Source organism: Lonchura striata, chromosome Z, assembly GCF_050655825.1.
Source record: "Lonchura striata isolate lonStrDom1 chromosome Z, ASM5065582v1, whole genome shotgun sequence".
Lineage (NCBI taxonomy): Eukaryota > Metazoa > Chordata > Aves > Passeriformes > Estrildidae > Lonchura > Lonchura striata.
In genome coordinates this window covers 18,574,769-18,598,294 of record NC_140740.1, presented here as the reverse complement: position 1 = coordinate 18,598,294, position 23,526 = coordinate 18,574,769, and the positions used below count along the sequence as shown (strand labels likewise).

At 37.4% G+C, this 23,526-nt stretch overlaps 1 protein-coding gene across 10 annotated transcripts in view; it reads right to left on the bottom strand.

The window, feature by feature from the left end:
• Window positions 1-684: 684 nt before the first annotated feature.
• KIAA0825 (KIAA0825 ortholog) overlaps window positions 685-23,526 on the bottom strand; it is a 238,784-nt gene continuing 215,942 nt past the window's right edge. For 8 of the 10 annotated variants that reach the window (XM_085568051.1, XM_085568057.1, XM_085568059.1 and 5 more), the window contains one exon: window positions 685-3,555. In XM_085568051.1, the coding sequence (XP_085424177.1) occupies window positions 3,435-3,555 (121 nt within the window). In that variant the 3' untranslated portion in view covers window positions 685-3,434. Of the gene's footprint in view, window positions 3,556-7,246 lie in introns of those variants that run through there. The other 2 variants (XM_085568056.1, XM_085568055.1) reach the window with 2 other exon arrangements.

The window sequence follows — 23,526 nt, the reverse complement described above, 5'->3', positions numbered from 1 at the left end:
CAACCTCATGTCTACCATGCACTGCTATGATGATGTAGAAGTGAATTAGAGAGCATCCATTTGCCATTGCATATTTTTCCTGAGCAAATAGCACAGACAGACATCAAATTCCTTCTCCTAGAATAAAGCATGGGTGTCTATGGGTGTCTGTCAAGACAGCAGTCACTAGAAAAGAGGGCTGTGTCTAAATGTTAAGCTGTTCCCAAAATATCTCTCTCTCTTTTTGAGTTTCATTATTAATGCAATTTCAATTTTGCCCTGCTTCTAACTTTATTAATTACTTTTCAAAAGATGAAAGATGTTATGATTTGGAGCATTTTGAAGGGGACATTACACAAACCTAATCAGAGATATTCTATGCCATGAAGTCTCCCATTGAAGTCGGTTTGGTAAAAGGAGCTAAGTATATTAAATTGTTAAATAATAATTAGGTGTGAGTATTAATGATAATGTATAGTTAACCTAGTATGTGCTATCTGATCCAATTAATTTCTATAAACACAATAACTTCCTTTTGAGCTAATTCAGTTGAGACAGTGAGGCCAGCTCTTGCCCACTCAGAAAGGTCTGTTGGACACAACAGACTTTAGTTCTTATTTTTGACCAGCTTTTCATGAGGAATTAACATGATCAGATTGCAGTGGTCATGAAACTTTGGACACACATGTAGCAAACAAATATGACTTCTGTTGCTTGCATTTATTTAGGCTAAACATACATGTGAGACATTCCTGGATCAATAAGTAGTGTCAAAGAGCCAGGACATTGCATCATTCTTAAAAAATAATTTAATCTTAAATCAATATTAGAATCAGAAGAACTTTTTAAAGAATATAGAACTATTGTTTTATGAAGAAAAGCCAAAGAGAGCAGCAGTCTTACAGCTATAAAAGTATTCTTAATTTTACACAAAAACATCTATAGAATACATCTATACAATGGAAAAAAGGTCAGCTCTTTCAATTTTCAATTAAAAGCAAGCAGTCTTGATAAACTAATGGCATGTTACTTAGCAAGCTTAATTGTACAATTCTAATTATTACTGTAATTTTATTGAATAAATATGAATGTTGTAGAAGTGTATATTCAGCATTAAGTAATATTGCCAAGATGATGTCCCTTTAATACCCTAAAGGTTATCTGGAATGGTTACATTGCCTGCAAGACCAAGCCCCAATATTTCTTGGTAAGTATTGTGGGTCAAGTACAATTTAAAATACTCATTTGCTTGCACTCAGATACCATAAGAGATGCACGTATAGGTTTGGATAGGAAAAACATACAAATAAAATACTGTGCAAAGGTTCAGCTTTTATGCTGTTATGTTCTTACACGTTAGTCATTGGCCAGTCATAACTGGGATTCCCCAAGGCTCAGTATTGGAGAAAATACTGCTTAATATCTTTATCAATTATTTCAACCAGGGCATCCTCAGTCAATTTATAGATGACACCAAATTAAGCAAGAGGTAAGAGAGTTTTACAATGAGCTTTACAATGGATCTGGATAAGCTGGATCAGTGGGCTGAGGCCAGTGGAATGAGGATCAACACCTGTACTTGGGTCACAACGACCAAAATCAATGCCACAGGTGTGGGCACAGCACATAGACTAGAAAGCACAGTAGAAAAGTTGCTGGTCAGCAACCAGCTGAACATGAGCCGAAGTCTGCCCAAATAGCTGAGAAGGCCAATGGTATCTTGGCCTTCATCCGAAATAGTGTGGCCTACAGTACCAGGGAAGTGACTGTATGGATATTCTCACTTAAGTGTAAGCGACAGGTTTTATTCTCAATTAGCTCATTCACTTGCAATGTTTATGCTCTTCATAAAATTGTTGGATATAGGTAGGTAATTTGTTGGTATAGAGTAGGTATTTCCCAGAAGGGGAGCATTTTCACAAGAAGTATTTCAATCAGATTCACCACATAAGCACTTTATGTGATTATACAAAAAGTTAATTATTTACAATAGATTTTGATAAAATAGGAGAGAATATTCTGAATGTCAGTTGCCATGTACACTAACACATTATTTGTATGGCTTGGAATATGTGTGCCTCATTTGTCAAAATACCAAACCTACTGTCATGGAAGGTCTCTGTAGACATGTTTTAAACCTGAAGTCCACTACTACTCTTCAAAGGTGAAATACAAAGCAACGATAAACGATTTTCACACTTCATCACTTCCTTTACAATCTTAAATTACTACACTGGCAGCAGAAGAAAATGTCTACTACATTTTTTAAATTATGTTTCTAGCATTTTCTAACTTACAGTGCCTCACAGGCCTTTTGTGTTGCAGTGTTGTAACAAGATCTTTGGAAATTTGTAAGATGCAATTGTCCACATTTTAATTTTAAATGGTCTGATGCTTTATATGAAAAGAAAAGAGAGCAATTAAGAGGAGAAAAACCTGCATTTCAGACAAGACCCTAAATCAGCATTAGTATATATAGTTACCCATGATGCTGCTGGAGCCTTTAGGAGAAAAAAGCATGCCTTCATCCTATTGAAGTTGTCTAAGTTATGTCCATAATAGCATCTGTGTGAAGATGTGCTGGGAACACAAATAACTTTACTCAGATTGCACCCTAAGCAAGATCCTGCCAGAGCCCTTCATTGGGCAGAAAAAGTAGATAAACTGGACTTCTAAAGAAAGAAGCTTACAGAAAAAATATGTATTATTTTTGTAGAGCTAAAGAGATACTAACCAGACCTTCTGTATAAAAAATGTTGATAGTTTTAACCAGTGTGTAAGAAAAATATTTATTATTCAGAAAAATATATAATATTCAGAAAAATTTGAATATCAAACCAGCATTACTTTGAATATGAAATTTTACTATACTTATTTTAAAAATTAAATTATTTAATTTTTTCTCAATTCACTTTTAAGATAATTCTGTGAGCACTGCCCGCAAATAATTCCTTTAAATAAAAAGATGCTTCTCAAAACTTCTAAAATTTCTCTGTGTTTTTAAAGCCTGGATGTTAAGTAAGGATTTGTGAAGGCAATAATGCTGATGCATTTTTGATTTGGAATAATGGCCAAGTCTACTCATCCTGGAGCAACTCAAAAAAGATGGTAGCTATATGGTCTATACCTTTTCCTTTTCATGTTTTTTGGGTGATTTAGTAAACAAGCACCAAAGGAGGGAACAGGTTCTTGAGTGACATGAACTGGGGACAGGCTGACTCCAGCTCCGATACAACCACCTTGTTTTGTGACACTGACATTTTCCTGTACTGTTCCTCCCCTTATGCATGTGTGAACAATTGCTTCCTGGATTGGGTGACCAGACAATAGCAAGGGAACACTCCTTAGTTTAGAACTCTTACTCAATATATATATTTCTGAGCTTTCTAGTACTGTGAGTTATGGCATTAAATTAGTCTTGTTGAATCCAGAAGAAAGGTGCTACTCGAAATCTATCAAGGTAATTGTTCTTCTTTATCCTCTGAGACAGGACTCTGTGTCAAATAAACATTTTTTAAGTGTTCCACCATAATGTCCTCCTCATCATCAAGATCTGCATCTTCTTTCATCTCCCACCTGAAAGAAAAAACATTTTATTAATTCTTAATATGTTTTAAACTAGTCTTTAGAACAAGTAAAAAAATACAGAACTTGTTTTTATTAATTCATTGCCTTCCTGAGCTGTGGTTTACACCAGTTGAGATTACTGAATCACACAAAATACAACCCCCCAAAACCTTGCTACACAGAACTTGGCATGGACATGAGGCAGTTGATGACACAAATTGTCAAATCTATTACAAAATCTTACTTGTATTTACTGCAACAGTACTTTTTTTCCATTTAATTTTTTAAATGGAAATTTTCCATTTCCATTTTTTATTTTTTCTATTTTCCATTTTAAACACATTAGTAGAGGTGGAAACCTTGTAAAACTTTCAGGGAAAAAGTGGAAGAGCTAACACACATTTTGGAAGTTAAGCAGATGCTCTCAATACTCTGAGTTTGCAGTGAAATATCACAACATGAAGTCCAACCCAAATATTTAATGTGAGTTGTTATAATTCTCTGGCACTGACAGTACTATTTTACAAGATACTACAAAATTGACTGGCTCTTTTGCTTCTTTAACCATCAAGTATAACGATCAAACAAAAAATAAATTACATCAGATTCTTCCCCACGTGAATACTCATTTCTAGTTTAGGATTAATAGTTAATGCCACTAAAACTGCAAAAGTGAAGGACTGTGAAGATTATATTTTTTTATTAGTAGTAGTCAAATATAAAACCTTAAAAGTCATACAGTATTCTGTTAAAGAAAATCAGGATAATAAATGCAGCAAGAGTGCTGATATGTAGTCAGGTAAACTTTGTAACACTCCAATTATATCTACACAATGGTCTCTTCTTTTACAAGTTCTGTGGATATTTAAGAATTTGATATCCCTTTAATATTAATCTCATTCTGTTCTAAGTAGATAATAAAGTGTAGGCTCCCAGTTCAGACCACCTGAAGACAAAAGGTAAACCACCAATATTAATCTAGTAATCACATTTTCAAGTATTAAAACTAATAGGTTATAAATGAGACACAGAATGATGTAAAAAAGTAGGAGATTTAAAAAATCAGCTGAACAAGGACTGCTTTTAGGAAACTGTCAGGAGCAATACTTTAGTCCCATCCCCACTCTTCTTAGGTCCTCATTCATACTGTAAAAATCAGAAGCCATATACAAGTTTAGATTGGTGAATAAATCAAATATAATACAAAATAGTGGAACGACTATATTTCATTCCTTATATTTGGAAGAAGAGAACAGCCATTATTGGCAATAGAGCATAGTGTACACTTTGTGTCTATTTTAAAGCTTACTAAAACTAGAAGGACCAAGTGCTTTGTAGTAAAATCTCATTGTTAAAAACCAATTAGGAAAAAATATGTTCAATGAACGTATATAAATTAGCACATATACTTCACACCTTTACCTTAAAAACTGAATCTAACAACCCATATTACTGCCTGAAGGAGTATCAGAACATGCAAAGCATACTTTGAATAAAATCATAAGCATTGAATACCTATGATCAAGGTTTTGCAATAATTAGCTTCCTATTACTCTGCTCATATGTGACTGCTATCATACTTAACCTTATGTGTATATTATTATTAGGTATAATTAATTGCTTTGTCTGCTTCATTCTCTGATTTATGATATAAAATTTGCTGTATGAACCTTCAGTGCAGTTACTTTTGCAAGCATCCCCAGTGAATGATGTTTAACCAGCGTGACTGGTTTCCCCTTTTCCTTTTGGTAATGTATATCTTCTCTTCAAACCTTGGAAGAAGTTGTGCATGCCTTAATTTGAATTCATGGTCCTCAGCATTATTCAGAAACACTACTACATGAGCTGAATGAATTAATTTTAATTAATTTGATTTGTTGCATATTTTTAACTAGAGGAGCTGTTTGCTTAGAAGGACTGTTATGACTTCATGGGGTCCCCTGGTTAACTCTGGACCCCATCTTCACTGACAAAAACAAAGGTAAAAGACAGGAGGTGCTCTTCTTGGGACGAACATCTGACAGCTTTATTGCGGAACACCTTCAGGGAGTAAAGAGGAATCCTAGAGGAAGAAAGAGGTCGATAGTCTTGTGGATGAGGATTTTAAACCCAGGGGGCAGGGGGCAGAGGAGAGGGGCCATAGCCAATGGTACAACTCATGGGAGGGGCAAGTGGAGGAAGTAACCCCGGGTAAGATCACCACCACATGGAGGAGGAAAGGTATGCAGAAGAAAACATATGATAAAAACAAATCACTTAATGCAACATAAAAACTACTCAGTGCAAAATTCCAATCACCCAGTGCAAAATAATGACTAAATAAACTACTTAGTGCAATACAACAGACTGTCATAGTTCTAGAGATAGGGGGTAGAGTGCAGCATTAGGGGTGACCCAAAATTATCTACTCCACATCTTCTCTACATCAATCCATGCAAGGTAGTTTACTATCTCTTGAATTTCCAGAGATGGACACAGAACCTCTGTGTTTTACCCCAGTTCATGGAAAGGGGAGGGGTGATGGGAACAGGGGTGATGTGGAGCTCTCTGTTTTGTCCTTTCCAGACTCTTGAGAACAATGGGGCACTCTGACAGGCTGCTACCCACAGCTTTCTAGGAACTGATGAATAAAAAGGACAGTGACCCTTGCCACGGTTGCTACAGCAACCACAGCTTTTGGAGCCCAGGGAGATGTTTCTCTGGACTTTCTGCTGCTGCTGCGCAGGACAGCTGCATGTCGCTGAGGGTTGGAGCCCAACCTTGTTTATCAGTCCCAAAACGAGAAAGGATCTGTGCTGTTCTTCAGATCTGGGAGAGGAACCAAGTTGATGTAGTTTGCGATACCATACAGTTTATGGAATGGTAACATCAAAGGCAGTGAAGATAGTTTGGTAAATGTATTCATTGTTGTTTGCCTGTCCTGATCTAGATTGCTGTGTCTGGGGGTTTATTAATAATCACACACAGCCTGTGGGAGGAAAAGGAGAAAGCCTCTCTGCCTTTCACCTCCTTCTCCCCTTCAGGTCCAACACATCACTTCTCGAGAAAGCTGAATTCCCTCTGTATGCTATGGACATTGTGGGAGTTCAACTGATTGGGATAGATAGGGAACTAGTCTTCATAAATAATGGAAGCAAAAAATTTAAGGCCTTGGGATGCAGGATGTTAAGAAATGAAACATCTAGTTGGGTTATGGTGAGAAGCATGGAATCATGGGAGTTATTATGTTAACACTGTTATTCCGTATCGGGCAATATTTCTAGCTCTTGTTTCGGATTGGTTAGATACGTTTACTATACATGGTTATGTTTTTGGTTCCTGCTGATGATTAGTTCTCTGCCCTCAGATATATTATTGAGTTCGCCCCATTGCCTCGTCTTTGAGGATCATCCCATGCAGTGTGCGGCTTTTACTTCCTGTGTTATTTCTGCTTGTAATTAAAGTTCTTTATTTTTTGGATATCCTTGTCATTCTCATCCCTATTTCCTTTGCCACACAACTCCCAACTGACCCTGAGGCTGTGCGCACCAGCACAACAGGACATCATATTCTCCTTGCTGGTTCTGCTCTGTCTCCTCTGTACAGTCTACAACACATTTGGAGTCAGAATGGAGATTTCTAGGGAAGTGTCTTGGAGTGATTTATGATGATAGTCTATTCCATTGTCCTCTGCTTTATGCCCCAAAACGATTCCTGTGTCTTTAAAGCTTAGGATTGGTAGTGTGTGGGACTGGGGAGGGGGGAGCTTTGGAATTTTGGTGGGCATTTTTGAAACCTCACTGCCTAGATGTTCCATGGCACTTTGCAGTTTGGGTTTGTTGGCCCAGGCAAAAATGCTTTTCCCTCTTCTGGCTTGGAGAAGCTGCAGCAGCAATCTTTCATCTGCCTTGAGGTGAACTGAACAGCTGCTGGTCCAAGACTGCAGGAGTGGGACTGGCTGGAGTAGGGCTGCCCCATTCCAGCCCCAAGCCTTGGGGAGCTGAGCCAGGGAGAAAAAGCACACCAAGAGGCTCCAGCCCAGCTGTTTGTCTGGTGTGGAGAAGGGATCTATGCCAGAGAGTCACCAGGTTTTTGCCCACTTCCGGAACATCTTCATGGTATATCTATCACCCTCAGCAGGAAAGCCTGTGCTGTCTTGTACCACCTGCCAGGGAGTTTAGTCCGGAAGTTTTGCTCTGAACAAATACAAAACTCTGATAAGGTAGAAGAATATTTGAAATAAAATTGCTGTGTCAGTTCCAGAGAGGGGCAACTTACTGCTCTGTGCTGAGCCCTAGTTAATGCTTACCTGCATGTTTCTTGTTACTATACAGCAGCCGCTATAACCAGAAGAAAAGGAGAGCAAATTGGCAGACACCACAGTCACTCAGGCTGCAGTTAAACAAGATGGGCAGTCTAAGCCAATAGGAGTCACCCCTATCCAAAGGAGGGGCCAAATAAGACCAAATCCAGTGACCCAGTAAGATGACCATGGGGAGTTCTAGGGAGAATGTTCAAGAGGAACGTCCCTTCAACATGTCATGCCAACAATGCTACCTGGAGTAAGCAGATCACTCTGATCACACACCAAGTTCAGATGGGGAATCCTAATCATTCTGGGACCTTGGAAAGTATCAGAAATTGGCCAGAAGGTGAGCATTTTGGACTATCTTCTGAAGAGGAAGAGGATTAGGTACCACATGCTGAGGAGGCCTCACCATATAAAACCAGACACCAGAAAGTGAGAGGCGACACGCACTCTTCACTGAGAGCTTCTGCTATATTGTAGGGACAAGTCAAAAATGGAAAGCTGCCATATTAGGGCCTAAGCAGCAAGTTGCAGAAGCTACCAAAGGACAAGGTGGATCAAGCCAGGATGCAGAACTGAAAACCCATCTGGCTTTGGATATTGTTGATTGAGAGAAGTGGCCAATACTATACCTCTATACTGAACTGTAGATGGTAGCAAACACTCTGTAGGGATGGCTGGAATGGTGGGAAAAGGCCAACTGGCATTGAAGAAGGAAATCTGAGGCTGCAAAAATCTGGCTAGACATTGCTGCAAGGGTTGAGAAGCTGACCACAGAAGTTTGTCATGTGGATGCCTAGATGCTTATGAGTTGGGCTAATGAGGAGCATTGCAACAACAAGTAAGTGGACTGGGCTTCCAAAATTAAAAGTAGATCTGAACTGGCAACATGAGAGAGTTATTTCTAGTTTGGTAGACCCAGGTCATGAGATGCCTCAGATCATGAGGGAAGAGATGCAACATACTGATGGGTTTGCAACTGAAAGATGGACTTAACCATGGACACCATATCCCAGGTAATCCATGATTATGAAACATGCACTGCATCAAGCAGGCCAAGCAAGTAAAACCCATTAGTACAGGATACAATGGACTAAATATAATTATGGAGAGGCTTGGCAGATGGATTATCATACTACAACAAACCTGCCAAGGCTGGCCCTATGTGCTCACACTGGTAGAAGCAAGTACTAGATGGCTGGAGACCTGCCCTGTGCCTCACACCTCTCCTGCGGCACCTCAGAAAAAATTGAGTAAGACAATGGAACTCATGTTAAAAAGAATGCCATGGACACATAGGCTAGAGAACATTGCATTTAGTGGGTGTGTCACATTCCCTATCACCCATGATACCCTGGGAAAGTCAAACAGCAATGGATTGTTAGAAACCATGATGAATGCAATGGGTGGAGGAACCTTCAAAACTGGGATCTATGTTTACCAAAGACCACCTGGTTAGTTAACACTAGTGGCTCCACTAACCAAGCTAGCCCTGCCCAATCAGAATCCCTGCATGTAGCAGATGAAGATCAGGTCCCCATGGTGCATATGGTGCATACATATTTTCTTGAGATCAGCCCCATTTCAAGAAAAGGCAAATCCATCCATGAGATTGTTTTTGCTCAAGGACCTGGTTACACTTGGTGGCTAATACAGAGGGATAGGTAACATTGTGTACCTCAAGGGGACCTGATTTATGTAAGAACCATCTTTAATGTTGAATTATATATGTAATATTGGCTGTTGAATGATACTGCCTCCAAACATCATAAAATATCCTCAGCAATGAATATAGACTGTTCAAGTTTTATTTAATGGAATAAAATAAACTCAACAAACATCTTGTGGGAACAGTCAGTGACTACTTAAATAATACCTGGATCAATATAGTTATTTGTACATGTACATGGCTACAGTTGAAAGGTATGAACATCTAGACATCAAGTGTATATGCATGGTATAGAATAATAATATCCTGGGTAAAGAGATGGAGTTTTCAGTGCTGTTTATTATAAATACCATTCACATCAGCTGTAGGCATGGTTTCAGCAGAGGTGAAACCATGTCTGGAACAGGAAGAGGTCCATTTTGGTCTGGCTCACAAAAGTGAAGTGATCAGCAGACCAATGCATTGTATGACCTACGGGTCTCTTCCCATCTCCAAGCCCCCCAGGACATTTCTGCATGACAGCTGGGGTGAGAAGAGGCAGAAGGACCACTCTGAAATTCATGGTTCGGAAGTGATAACTCCCAAAGTGACAGATCCAAAACTGCAGCCAGGAATGTCTGGGGCAGGAGTCTGCAGTTTTTGGTGCCCAGTTGGACTATTTCCCTCTCCCCCAATGGGGCAGCAACCTGAGGCAGTAGCACTTACACTAACCTCTGGGAAATACAAGCACAGAGAGGCCCCAAACATACAAATTCAGAGACAGAGATGGATACAGTGCTTGATTTAAGTGAAGAAGGCTTGAAGGTTTAGAATAGAAAAGTAAAACATACACAAAATAAGAATAAAGATTTGTAGTTTAAGCAGAAATATGTTTTAAGGAAGTAGAAATATGCCTCATGTAATAGAACTTGTTATAGAGTTGGTAAAAAGTAGAAGATACAGCAATAAGTTTCTATAGAGTTACATGATTGGATAAAATGAGAGGAATTGCTGCAAATCATTTAAAATGTAGTAATTAACAAGTGGTTTATGAAGACGCTAGCAAGTTTTGTAGAAGTAGCTGACTGGATAAGAAATTTATAAAAGACATTGTTACTAAAATTATAACGGCTTCTGATATGTGGCTTCTGATGTGATAATGTTGAATGTAACAACTTTATGGTCTTGCCCTTCCATGAAACTGATTTTGCAATAAACCATTTTTTAATTGCCTCATCAGTCAACCTTGTCTACTCTGTATCCCGAACACCAACTGAGTCTGGCTGAGCTGAAAGGGAGTCCAGCGGGTAGCAGGAAGAGGTAGCAAGTGGTAGGAGTGACATCCCAGACATGCCCCCTGTTGTCACACTGAGGGAGCAGGAAAACTGCACTGCAGGCCTGGACCGACCCCAGACAATGCCAGCACATCCAATCTCCCACCAGAATCACACCATACACCCTTGCATCCCTGGGCTTTTTTTTTTCCAGAGGGGACAGTTTAGCCAGGAGAACCTCTCTACCATCTTGTCTTTGTTCTCTGGGGCATATAAACTGCCTGGGTGGCAGCTATCTTTTTTTTTTTTGTTTTCAGAGAAACCAGTTGACTCAGCACCTGTGTATCTAGTGATTTTTGTTGTTTTCTTTGTTGTTGCTGTTTTCTTTTAGTAATTTTTTTTTCACTTATATCTTTGCATTTGTGTCTCCTTATCAGTAGACAGGGAGAAGGGAGGTAAATTTCAGAATCTCTGCATCATAAAATTGTCTTAGATGAAGACAAGGATAACAACCAAAAATGCTAAATGAAGTACATTCAAAGTAGTTATTGCTGGAGGCATCGTACAGAAATCTAGCAGTCTTGGCTAATGGAAGATTAACAATAAATTAACAGATTATTTTTAAAGACAATGATTTCATACTTGTCAGCATATTTCATTGACTCTTAAACAACAGCATCGGTAAAGATCTTCAATATCATCTAATTTGGATGTTCTTTAGTGTTCACTTTATAAGAGGTTATGCCAACACATTTTCATTTTATCCAAAATTAATCTATTTTCAAGGCATTTAGGCAGATCCAATGAGAATAAGAATGTCTTCTGTGTATTCACTTAACATCATTCATGAATTAAAGATCTATGAAATAAGCTTGACCAACATCTGGTCCCTTATTAATTGAAAAATTTTTCCAGTTTTATGCTTTAAGTCTGGGGACAATATAATTTTTTTAAAAGACTACTGTACTGTAAGGAAGAAGGCTGTAACACGTGTTTATTGTTCTAAATGGGATGAGAAACTAGCTGTTTGTGGTTAAGTGGAAAAAGTCAGTTTACTAGTAAAAAATGTTGTCCAAAATAGATGTTTTTACCAGCATATCAAAACTATGTGACAGTTGTTCTGGCAATAGTAATTTATACAAATCCAACTAACCAGTTAAAGTAATGTGAATATGAATAAAAGTAACATCAGGAATTACCTTCAAAATAAAAGGTTCATCAATTGAACAGACAACCTGCACACTTCAGTCATTAGTAACCCAGCTCTTGGAAAAAAAAATCAAACTCAGAGGTTGTGGATGTGGATTGTGGGAACAGAATATAAGATGAAGCACACAGGACAAAAGGAGTGGGACACATTAGCAAATGACCAGTGCAGAGTTCAGCAAACAGTAACAGGTAAAGGAAAGGTAGGAATATCCATATATGGTGAACTGTAATGTTATTGCTTAAGCAAGAACAGTATGTTACCATATAAAGCAATATTTAAAGTCATTGGCTGAATGTGGAGTTAAGAGGTCCTATATAAACGCCATGCTGGGCCCAGTAAATCAGTTTTCTGCTCATTAGTCAGACTCCCAAGTCATCCCCTCTTGAATCCTGACAAGAGGTGGCATATGTTTTATTTCAGTCTGATATATCTTGGAACATTAAATAAAATCAGCATTTTAAAAGGATATTGGAATTATTTGAACCAACCCATTATATCACCACTTACATTTTGCTTAGAGTTCACTTAACCATAAAAAGATGAATTCAAGTGTCCAGAAAGTCCAACTTTTAGTGTATCATTCATATTTAAAAGAAAGCACATGCTTAGAATAAAATGCCATCACCTTTGTAATCTTCAGGGTAGCACCAAAAATTTTCAAGCCAATAATAACTTGTGAATGTAGATAATTAAAAATAAATATATTTTCAGAATATACTGAAATATCGAATAATGTAGGTGACATACTGTGTGAACCTGATGTGAATCACTTAAACACTTTTCTCTGTATACTGTTCCTTTCTTTGTTGCATGTGGCTAATCAAGGGGGGGGAAAAAGGACTATATTTTTCAGATAGATAAAGCAAAACACAGCAGCACAGATAAATACAGGAATCACTGCAGTTTTCTGCTGGTCAGCTTGCATGTTAGATCATGAGGTCAGAATGACTAGCACTGGGAGGGCTTCTGTTTCTCCCCATAAATAAGAAGCAAGAGAGGAAGTATTGCACATCCATAGGCTAACAGAGTGCAAGGGGGAAATATTCAGTAACCCAGGAAGATCGAGTGATTCCAGCTCAGGTTTCCTTAGCAATGTATCAATGTGCTCTCCTTGCTTATGAATAGCATCAATATATCCATGCATATGAATCACTATAGATAACTAATTTTTGTCATGCTTTTCTTTCTCTCTATTGAACTGTAGAAAATAAAGAAGTTAAATCTGTTTGCAGAGATGCAGAGAAAAATTTTCAGTGTACCTGTAAAAAGCATGCTGGGCAGTCCCCATTATTTACTTCTTTAGACTACCCCCATAACATCTACTGCATGCATGAAGTTGCTTATCTGACTTTCTGAACTAAGAACACTGTATACTTGTGCAAGTACATATATTTCAAATACATATGTGTAGAACATACTTTTACATACCTATATATACATACACAGATACCTATACCCATGCAAGAACAGAGCAATGATGCAGGTATTCAAGAGGGCTGACTTTATGGCAGAATGAGGTCAGTAACACTATGTCTAAGCTAAGTGCTTGGAGGTAAATATTCAAAGGATTTCATACTTTTAGTAATTTAAAATAACTTGGTAATTGTGGATTGAATGTAATTATTTTGAGACAATATAGTTTTTCAAGAATATAAAAGAAGGAAATATGTTATGATCAAAGTGCCAAAGATATTTTAATTCAGGAAATGCATACAATTTACCTGCCTATGATTACATGATAGAAATGCATCTACTAAAAATACCCTGCTCTTCACATGATAAACTACTTATTCCCTCTTTTTACACATCATCTTTTTATTTCTACTTACAAAATCTTTCCATTATAGATGTTGAAAACCCAAGGTAAATATTTGAAAGGATTAAACTTTCAAATATGGTTACTGTGGCACATATATGTTCTGTAAATACAAATACAAGATATATCTGCTTAGAAACTATATTTGATAATCTGACAGCATTGAGACTTAACAGTATAAAAAATTCATATTTTGTCAACAAAAACTTTCTCCATTTTTAAGGAGGGGCTACTACAATTGCACAAGAAGATTAATATTTTAAAAACATCCGATTATTATGTCTGTAGTATAATCCCCTTCTTAATGCATTGAAATTTTAACAAATACTAATTTTCTTTCTTTTAGAAGAATTTCACTCAGTTCATAACTTGCAGAAAAAAAATATGCTACGTAAGTAGGACACTTAGGGGAACCTGGAAGCTGACTAGTATTAGTAATAAATAGTTTTACTCAAATTTAAGCAAATTTCTGGGCTGCTAAAAATCTTGTCCTTTCATGCCCATTATAATGAAAAAACACTGCTATTTGGCCTGCAGCCAGAACACGCCAGGTTTTTTGAGGACCAAAAGAAGATATTGCAACAAGCCTGGAAATTGAACAGATGCTTCTTATTTTATTTTCAAAAAGTGGTGCCTGTTTGCATAACCCTGTCTTGCTCTTCCTGAAGATTCACAGGGACAGACTGAAAATGAAACTACCAATTGAAGCAGAGATATCACCCCAAAGAAAAGCAAAATAAACTGTAGATAGAAAACTACATAGCCCAAAAAATCAATTTCAGACTAGCATACTAAAAAACAGAAAGGAGATGGAGACAAATAAACAGGATCTCTGTCCAGAGTAGGCTTCACTATTGGCCATTCAGGTCTTTCACTGCTGAACGGCAGTCCTTTACAGAAAGAGTTTGTTTCCATTAGGAACTGAAACACTAACAATTTCCCCCAGTTCATTCCAAGAAAGACAATATTACCTATGTTGGTGTAACTAAAATTTACATCCAGAAACAAGAAAGCTGCAAAAGCTAAGAAGAGAAAGGTGGGTGAAATGATACCTGACAGTTTTGGAAATTCGCCATGCAGATTTGACACCTTGCAACCAAGTGTAAAGGGAGAGCACTAGAAGAAATAGCATTCACAAATGAATTGGCTAAGATGTTTACTTTCTACGCTTAGTCCAAAGACACATTTTAAATTGCTATTAACTGGAAGAAAAAACGATGAATAAACAAAGGTAAATTTCATTTGGTTTTAACCCACTACAATGACTGGTGACTTTACAGAACAGCATGCTGAGCTCTGGAATGGAAAAGTGAACTTATAAAAAGCATCCATAGAAAGTTAAGTTCATAATGCTGTGTATTAAATACATTTTAAAATCATTCTGGTTAATTTATTCAAAATGTATACACATGGAACACTTTCAACTGTAAATAGTTTTTACTATATTTCAAGGTACTTTATTTAGAGCAGTTTCTAAATATGGGAATGATTAAAGAGAAATATGACATAGTGGAATAATGTGTCTCACATATCTTAAAATATCTCATATTTACTGTAATTTTTTTCCACTCCTTCATTCTTTAGAAAGTTAAAAAACTACAATTTTGCTTTAAAAAAACCTAAAATCTTGTTTAAAAATAATAAGTTTTAATAGTTTTCAAATTAACTCAGTAGAATTATTTGAATTGTAATATTTGCTTTACTAGTGAAAGCAGGGATTGAGCAATTTTCTTCTACTTAATAACTAGAAAAGTAATTAGGCTATTACATTATTATTTATTAATCTGTCATTGTTGTGATAGCCAAAACCTGGTGGTATATCTACAACCAGGAAACTCATGAAAACATGTGTTTACATGTTTACTTATACTAGAAATCCAATTTGGTGAACATTTTTTTACAGATGTATACCTTCTTAAACATAATTTTCAAGAGGAAAACAGATTTCATAGCAAAAATCTAGAAAGTACCTTCAGAAAGTTTAACAGGTTGGCCTTTGCCAGCCAGGACCACTACAGCTTTGGTGAGAGATGGGGGGAGAACAAGGGAAGGTGTACAGCACACCGTCATGCTGCAATAAATTTGCAGGATTTGACTAATTCCTTAACACAGGAGAAAGAATGACTGTGGGATGGTTGTATCTTTCTAATTCAAATGACTCTTGGGAGACATGAGAGTGACAGAGAAAGGGTCTCTTACATACTGGTAAAGTCCCCACCTGCCAGGCTTCTGCCTTTGTCTCTCTGCATGATGAACTTTAAAAGGTTTGGATTTTGTCTTGTAAAAAGGTTGGGAAAATGTTTCTAAATTTCAGAAATCCTCTCATGACAGGAATATAATTTATATGTCAAGTATATAAAAATCATAGAATCAGAGAAACGTTAATGTTGGAAAAGATCTCCTGGATCATCAAGTGCAACCTTTGACTGAACACCACCATACGAGATAAACCATAGCACTAAGTACCACATTTAGTCCTTTCTTGAACACCATCTGGGGTGGAGACTCTACTACTTCCCTGGCCAGTCCATTCCAGTGTCTAACAACTCCTTCAGTGAAGAAATTCTTTCTGATGTCCAAACTGAACCTACCACAGGCCACTTCCTCTTGTCCTGTCATTAGCTGACTGGGAGAAGAGACTAGACCTCGCTGCACACTCCTTTCAGGCAGTTATGGAGTGATAAGCCATGAGCCTCCTTTTCTCCAGCCCAAACAACCCCAACTCTCTCATCTAAACTGTGACCCTCCTCATATAACCTGCTTCCTAGACCCTTCACCAGCTCTGCTGCCCTTTTTGCACACATAGGGGGACAATCACTGCCCTGGTCCTGCTGGCCACACTATTTCTAATAAAGACCAGGACACCATTGGCCTTCTTGGCCACCTGGGCACACTGTGGCTCATGTTCAGCCAGCTGTCAATCAGCATCCCCAGGTCCTCTCCTCCTGGGCCACTCTCCAGCCACTCTTCCCGCAGTAGCAGTGTAGTACTGCATGGGGTTAATGCCATGCAAGTGCAGGAACCAGCACTGGCCCTATTGAACCTCACAGCACCGGCCTGGGCCCCTCGCCCCGCCAGTCCAGATCCCTCTGCAGAGGCTGCCTGTGCTCCAGCAGATCAACACTCCTGCCCAGCTTAGTGCTGGCTGCAAACTTACTGAGGCTACGCTCAATCCCCTCATCCACACCATCAATAAAGACATGAAGCAGGACTGGACCCAGTACTGAGCCCTGGGAATTCCCAGGAGTGACTGACCACCAACTGCAGCACCATTCAGCCTCACTCCGGGCCCAGCCTTCCATCCAGTTCTTAACCCCATGAAGTGTGCACTTGCCCAAGCCACGGGCTGTCATCTTCTTCAACAGAATGCTGTGGGAGACAGTATCAAAGGCTCTGCTGAAATCCAGGTACTCAACATCCACAGCCTCTCCTCATTCACTAAGCAAGCTACCTGGTCATAAAAGGAGATCAGGCTGGTAAAGGAGAAGCTGTATTTTCTAAACCTGTGCTGGTTGGACCTCATTCCATGGTTGTCCTGCAGATGCTGCATGATGGCATTCAAGATTATCTGCTCCATAACCTTGCTGGACACTGAGGTCAGACTGACAGGCCTGTAGATCCCCAGGTCTTCCTTCTCACCCTTCTATTGGATGGGCATCACATTGGTCAGCCTCCAGTCATCTGGGACATCCCCAGTTAACCAGGACTGATGATAAATGATGGAGAATGGTGTGGAGTCCACTCTTCAGAAGTCCAAGTTAGAGGTTTTGTTGACAATCCAGATACTAATTGGAAATTTTGGAACATAAAAAAAAAAAAAAAGCACATAGGTGGAGCCTAAAATATCTGGAAAAGAAGTATTATTTAATGCCATTTTAAGCATTTTAAACAGGAATATTAACTTCTTTGCATCTGCTTAAACATTTCAGGAGAACATGGCACTAAGCAAAATCATTAGATTGACTCTGACTAGGATAGGTCTGAAATATCAAAAAGATAAAACCCATAATAATTCATTGCAATATATGAATGCCTGGTAATGTACTTTGTATTTCTAAAGATCAGAAATAAGCACAATGCTCTGTGCTTTCATAAAAAGAATAAATCCTGCATAAAGAACAGTCAAAGAAATAAAGAAATTAGTGATATTACAATAAATAACACCACGAAACCAAAGTTAGTGCAATGTTTCCCTCTTTTTTGAAATTCTAATTTTCACTACATTTCTGCTCAAAGTAAACAGCATTCTGGAGCACCATGTGCACTTTATTCTAGGATAAAATATTAAAAGACTAAACGGTTGAAAAGATATTGGAATAATTTTAATTATTCAGTATTTTTAATGAGTTTGACATATTTGGAAATTACAAAAAGCCTTAGGACCATAAAACCTACTGTGTCTGCTGCAGCTGGTATCTGGAATGTCTTTTTCATCCTAAGCAGCAGTTTTTCGAAGTATCTAAAATAGTCACAGATATGGCTGAAACCATGAAAATAGAAGTGGACACTTTATAAAACTGTTCCTTTTTGTCTAATTACAACACTTCTTAGTGACCAAGTTACTTCAGAGGAAGAGACAATGTGCTTTTAATGGCTATTTAAGTTTTGTATGATCATGAGGACTTTTGACAAGTTGTAGAATCCCAGAAGATAAGGAGCTCCAGCACCAATAGCCAGATAGCTATGGAACCACTGTGAGAAATAAGAAGATGTGGCTGCAGATGGAGGCCATGCAAAGTAGGGCAGCACTTATCAAAGACACACATCCCTGTTCTAGTTCCTGAAACTAAGTATGATACAGCACAGCACAACCACAAGAATGAGGCCAAGAACTGGCAAGGACTGCAGAAGGAAAACAAGGCCATCCAAAGACTCCCAAGGCCCTCCAAGCCATTTCCAGAAAGATCTGAAAGAATGGACTGTGCGTGGTAACTAATTTGCATAGAAAGTGAGACAGCTGTCCTCAGGTTGGGGAAAAGCTGTAAGAATGTACCCCCATCAAGCCTGGATGCATGCTACATGTCCCTGGACTTTCTGTTGGCTAGACTGACACTGGAACTGATTGATTGATTGATTGATTGATTGATTTCCCTCAATTTTCCATGACACGCTTGTAATTTATAATAAAATTTGGTGAGTTTTTGTGGACTCTCTGACTTTTGTCATTTCTTTTGATCACAAGAATCCACACCTCTTGGGTGCTCCCTTTTGCCTAACAGTGTGATGTCACACAAGTCAAGAACAAAATTACGATATGTCTGGCTCATTTTTATCCTAAACTTATACAACTTGTGGTTAAATAAACAGCATAACTACATTTTCTAGCTTAAATAGTCCCTCTCAACCACTTTCTAGCACCTCTATTCTCTTTTTCCGATGTGGGCATACTAATGTTTAAAACACAACTGCAGTGCTGCAGAAAACAGACAAGTATATTTTCCTGTCAAAAAGACTCTACCTCTTTCTTATAAGAGATGTCTAAAAAGAATAAAAGGTATAGAATTTCATTCTCTTCCTTGAAATTTCTTTTACCTGTAAAGATGCACACTCTAAAATCCACATAGAAAAGTCATTGGAATATCAGAAAATGTGAGTACCACGGAAAAGATTAATTTAACACTAGACAAGTATATGTAGAAAAAAATTACAATGGAGTGTATGTAAAATGCCTTTAAACAGTTTAATAAAATTGACATCATGCTAAGATAGGATATGAAATGTTTACATATACATGTACATGTTTGTGCCAACCAAAAATAACCTCCTCTCCTTCTCACATCCACTACTGCTGCTGTAAATTCTGTGAAATTGACCATCAGCTGTGAGAAACCAAGAGAAGAGACAGCACAAAATTTGGAAAAGGCAGAAAAATGGAAACAGATACTCTTAAGCAGTTCCTTTATTTTTGGCAAAGCTGCCAGATTTGCACACAGCTATGTCTTGAAAATTTGTAAACTAGGAATATTCACACATGGAAAGAAACAAGATGCAACTCCTTGCACAATACAGCATCATCAAGGCATCTATTCAACAGACTGACCTCCCAAGACCGGACTAAGTAAGTAATCAAAAAATTTTAAAACTAGAACAATGGATTAAATAAAATCCAAAGGCAAAGTAAAGGGTTAAAAAATATATAAATCACAAACAGGTAAATCTTAGAACGGAGAGTGAGAAGAGTATTTATCTTGGAGGAATATATTAGTGGATGGAAATATAAGTAGATAGGAAAAGTAAATTATGCAATTCTTTCAAAGACGAAAATATTTTTAAAACTAAAAGCATTTTACAACTTCATGGAACTAGCTGAAATCCCCTTGCCCCACCCCATAAAAGAAGGCATGAAGATAAAAGGAACAAAACCTATGTGCACAGAAAGCTAGGTCAAACAGAACCAATTACATTAATCAGAACAGATTTTATGCCAGAAGAAAATTTGGTCTGGATTAATAGTCTCAGTATCTGTAAATGGTATTGCAGATCATAAAGCTGTTAATCATATAAAAATCAGTGTTTGCTAGACAGACATATCAACTACAGAAATTATTAACTCATAATAATTTTTTACAAAAGTAAAAGAGAAAAACAATTTAAAAGGCTCATGGTAAAATTGTATTAATTTTTTAAAGTATGTTTCAATGTAAAAATATAAACCCAAGGAACAAACCACCAAATAAGTTCTAGTAACACATCTAGAACTCCATTTGGTACTACTACACTATGTAGCAGTGCATAGCAAAATAGAATGGGCACTTTCTGGAACTTTCTGTGTAGAAATCTGAAAACAAGACTATTTGACTCGGTAATAAATAATGTTAATAATGAAAAGTTTAAATACTTAGGATAAAATTCTGGTGTGACAAAAATTAAAATATCTTAAGCTTTTCCATATGACAATACACACATAAGATGACAGTACACATATGCTATTGTACAAGTATCTCCCTGCAAAATGTGAGTGCAAGTGATATTTCTCCTTGTACTTAAAAGGTGGACAGTGATTGAAACAAGACTAATTTAATATAACAGAATAAATTTTAATGTTCTTTTGCAACAGGAAGAGGAGAATTTCTGAAGCTAGCACTGCTGACACAAAACAGGGCTTGTACTGACTACTGGTGAAAGCTGCAACCCTTTTATATCCTTTCCTGGGTGAGACACTAAAAACTTTGCTATCAGGAATGACTACTTCATGGCCAGCTATCTACATGCCCAAGGACATCTAAGTTAGTGCATGGGAATTGCTGACACTTATTCTATAGTCAAGTATTTTTTACCTGAACTACCCTTTCAGTTAGGAGAAGACATTTGACTGATTTGTGGTCCTGAGAAATAATACTGTTTGCTGCTTTCTTTAGGCTCATGATGCTTATATTAGCTTATCTATTCTGTATTAAAGACTCAACTTACTATGAGCTCAGTTTTCATTAATAAAAACCATATCCAAACACACACACACACAAAGAAATAAAGCAAAGAAACAACAATTCATTAGGAGTTAATGTGTCCTGCTTCTGAACAATGAATTGTAAGGCTCAGCATGTGACAGTTAATGGTCTTCAGGCAGGTTGTGTGATAAAGCACAGGATGCATTAAAAAGCCAATTTTTCTCCTTTTAACTGCTAGTTCTATGGTCTCTTTATTTTTCTAAATTTGCTGAGCCTCTCTCTTTCTTTATGTTGTGAAGCAGATTGCTGATAGCACAATACCTAGCACAACACATCTTCTGCAGCAATTTTGCAGGTAATTTCCTCAAGCACAAAAGAAACAACACATATAGGACAGAGCTAGTCTGTAATTTACTTCTGCATAACAAATTATCAATTTTGTCACTTCTCTAACAAAACCAAAATAATTTTCATCTCTTAGATTGATTTTTAACTGTGCTATTACAATATTATCTGAGACAAGTAGTATCATGCATATTTAATTTTATTTCAGAGATAAAACATTTTTGTGGAAAGAAGAAGAGGATAAACTGACAGAAAGTGAAACAATTCTTCATGTTAAAAATATCCAGCATGAAAACATAGTTACAAGGAAGGTAGATTGTAAAGTATGCATTTATCCAATAATTTAAAATACCATAATTAGACTGACTGCTCATCAAAAGACTTTTAAGGCTCATTAAAATAATAAAAGATTTCTAATTAAATATATATTTAAATGAAGTTTCTATAACATATCAACATGGTACTTTAAATCAGACAATGAGGTTCTGGTGAAAAATCAAATTGAAGTTTAGGTAAAAATTAAAGCTTCAAAATGTGGGCACAGTGACTGCCTTTTAATTCAAATTGAATATTACTGTGTTGTATCCATCTTTAGCCCAAGCTTGTGCATAAAATAGTCAACCTTCATAAAATTTCATCTGCCAAATATTGTATTAACTTTTTAAAATGGAAATAGTAACTTTCCAATTTATAAATTGACACATGGCATTTCCTTATATCTGATTTAACTGATGCTATTAGAAAGGGAAAAGGCCTGTGTTCCTATTAGTCAAAACCAGGCTGAAGCACAAGCATCCACCCATATGTGCTGTTAGATGACTCTGTTAAATCCCTTTCAGACATGAGTGCCTCTTGGCCAGCCAAGGCACTACAATACTGGGGCTTTGTCCAGTGCACTGGGATGGTCCTTCAATATTTCTGCATTGAATATCCCACTATCCCATTAAGTGCCCTTCTTTCAGACTACACAGTTTCATGTCCTTGAGGATTTAGATCACTGTCTTCTGATATGAAATAGCTTTGGTGTTTCTCAGGTTTATCAACAGCATTGCTCTTCCTCAATCTTGTTAAGATGACTGCTCCCTTTATTCCTCCAAGGATGTCACTATGATGCAAGATAACTTGTCTGCTAAAGCTCTTTACTGTCATTTCGAGAACGGGACCAATGGACTTTCACAAGTTTTACAATTCAGACTTCAGCCAGGTTCTGTAGGTTAAAGATCAAAATGTATGCAAACATTGTACATTAGAGTCCGAACTCATTAAGTGCTATTCACCATCAAAATTGGAAGGGATGTATAGAAGTCATCTAGCCCTACAGTAAAACCAGGTGTAACTATATTGGTTTGCTCAGGTCCTTGTCCAGAGAAGTCCTGAATTATTCTATGCACAGAAACTCCACAGCATCTTTGGGCACTTGCTCCAGTGTTTGATCCTCAAATTCAGCATAAATATATGTAGTTATCCCTACCTATTTTCAACCTTTGTGAAACTGTATATAATTTGCTAACCATATTTACTAGTTTTTTTCAAATTTTAGATGTAGTTTTTTTCAAATTTTAGATAAATATGAAGCTGTGTTAGAGCTTTCTATGCGTAAAAACGGGAGACATGGCAAAATTTGGCTTTTCTCCATGTATTTTCAGTGAATATGGGCAATTCAATCTGTAGCTTCCTTTAAGGATGCAGAAATCCAGTATGGAAGCTCTCACTGGCATTTGGTGACACTCAAGAGTACAAAGGCTCCCTCCCATGGCCAGATGAAACAAAGGAAAACTCTCTGTGGGAACACCACAGGTAGGATAAGGATATCCTTTTACAAAAAGAACCAAAGAACCTATTCAAAAGAGGTCAAAACTCATAGAGCTCCAAGGGTATAGGAGTAAAGCATGTAGATATGATAGTAACAGAAGAGTGACAAGCTCACACAGAAAAGGAAGAAGGCTTGTACACAGGTAAGGGCAAAGCTACAATGATTTATGAAGAGAGGAAATACATGTCTTTCTGTCTT